Source organism: Alligator sinensis, unplaced genomic scaffold, assembly GCF_000455745.1.
Source record: "Alligator sinensis unplaced genomic scaffold, ASM45574v1 scaffold71_1, whole genome shotgun sequence".
Lineage (NCBI taxonomy): Eukaryota > Metazoa > Chordata > Crocodylia > Alligatoridae > Alligator > Alligator sinensis.
This window is the reverse complement of record NW_005841834.1, coordinates 519,538-520,632: the sequence shown is the minus strand read 5'-3', so window position 1 is coordinate 520,632 and position 1,095 is coordinate 519,538. Positions and strand designations below refer to the sequence as shown.

The window sequence follows — 1,095 nt, the reverse complement described above, 5'->3', positions numbered from 1 at the left end:
GGGGTCTGGCAGCTCCGCGCCCCTGGTCTGGGACCCCGCCGGGCTGGCCCTCGCCCCCTGCCGGAGCCGTGCTCCGGGCGGCCCCCGCACCGTGCCCGGGTGTCCCCGAGCCTCGGCCGCCGCCGAGCACAGCACCCTGGGGTGCCCCCAGCTCCTGCTGGGCGCAGACCTGCCCTGCGGGACTCAGCCCAGAGTCTGTTTCAGTGCCCGGCTTCTGTAGCCAGGGCTTTGAGAGGGAGGAACAGCGCTTATGTCCCTGTAGTCGCCACCCCCCTAGTGACAACGAGCGGCTGGCATCTTCCCCGGGAGCGCCTCAAGCCTGAAAACAGGCTGAAACCCGCTAGTCTATGCCTGACGGTCTGTACCTCGGTAGAGTCGAGGCGCCGCCCGACAGAAAATGCCAGCGCTTGGTTGTTGCCCTTCGTGGTCTCTTAGCATCCATTGTGTAATATTGGATTTCTGGATTCCTCTCTCTGAAGTTGTTGTAGCATGTGGTTGTAAGCGCTTGGTTGGCCTTGTCACGGTAAAAGAAAGAGAGCGAGTCTTCTGCCGCAAAGAACTCGGGAAGATCCCGACAGGTCAAAATGTTTCTGGCACTATATGGTTTCCTACTTGAAATCGTTGGGTTTACTCGTGTGAAGCAGGTTGGCACCTCTAGCGGCACTAACACTGCATGGCTCCCTGCCACCCCCTTGAAAGGCGCTCGAAGCATCAGAGGGTACTGTCACGGCGCCCTGGTTGAGATGCGCTGGTCGAGACCCCAGGCTGTTCTGAGGTGTGGGGTGTCTCTCCTCCTGGCCCCTTCGTTGAAAAATTGCTGACTGCCTCTCAGTGAGAATTTTAAAGTGTGTTGAACCAAAATAGAGAGTTGAGAGAGAAAGTTGGAGATAGCTGGGGATGGTCCTGCTTTGAGCAGGGGATTGGACTGGATGACTTTCTGAGGTCTCTTCCAACCCTAACTTTCTCCGATTCTCTGATTGCAAAATGAATAGTTTGGGAGGGCATGCCAAAGGGAGGTGGAAAGGCTGTATCTTTCGTCTAAATTTACAAAATTCAATTATAAGAATTAGCGGAGCAAAGCAGAGGAAAGTTGAA

At 56.1% G+C, this 1,095-nt stretch overlaps 1 protein-coding gene across 1 annotated transcript in view; it reads right to left on the bottom strand.

Moving 5' to 3' along the window:
• The window catches only part of LOC112549790, a 21,705-nt gene extending 20,993 nt beyond the window's left edge, over window positions 1-712 (bottom strand). Inside the window, exon 1 of the mRNA XM_025200445.1 lies at window positions 366-712. Coding sequence (XP_025056230.1) covers window positions 366-712 — 347 coding nt within the window. The remainder of the gene's footprint in view (window positions 1-365) is intronic.
• Between the last annotated feature and the right edge of the window lie 383 nt (window positions 713-1,095).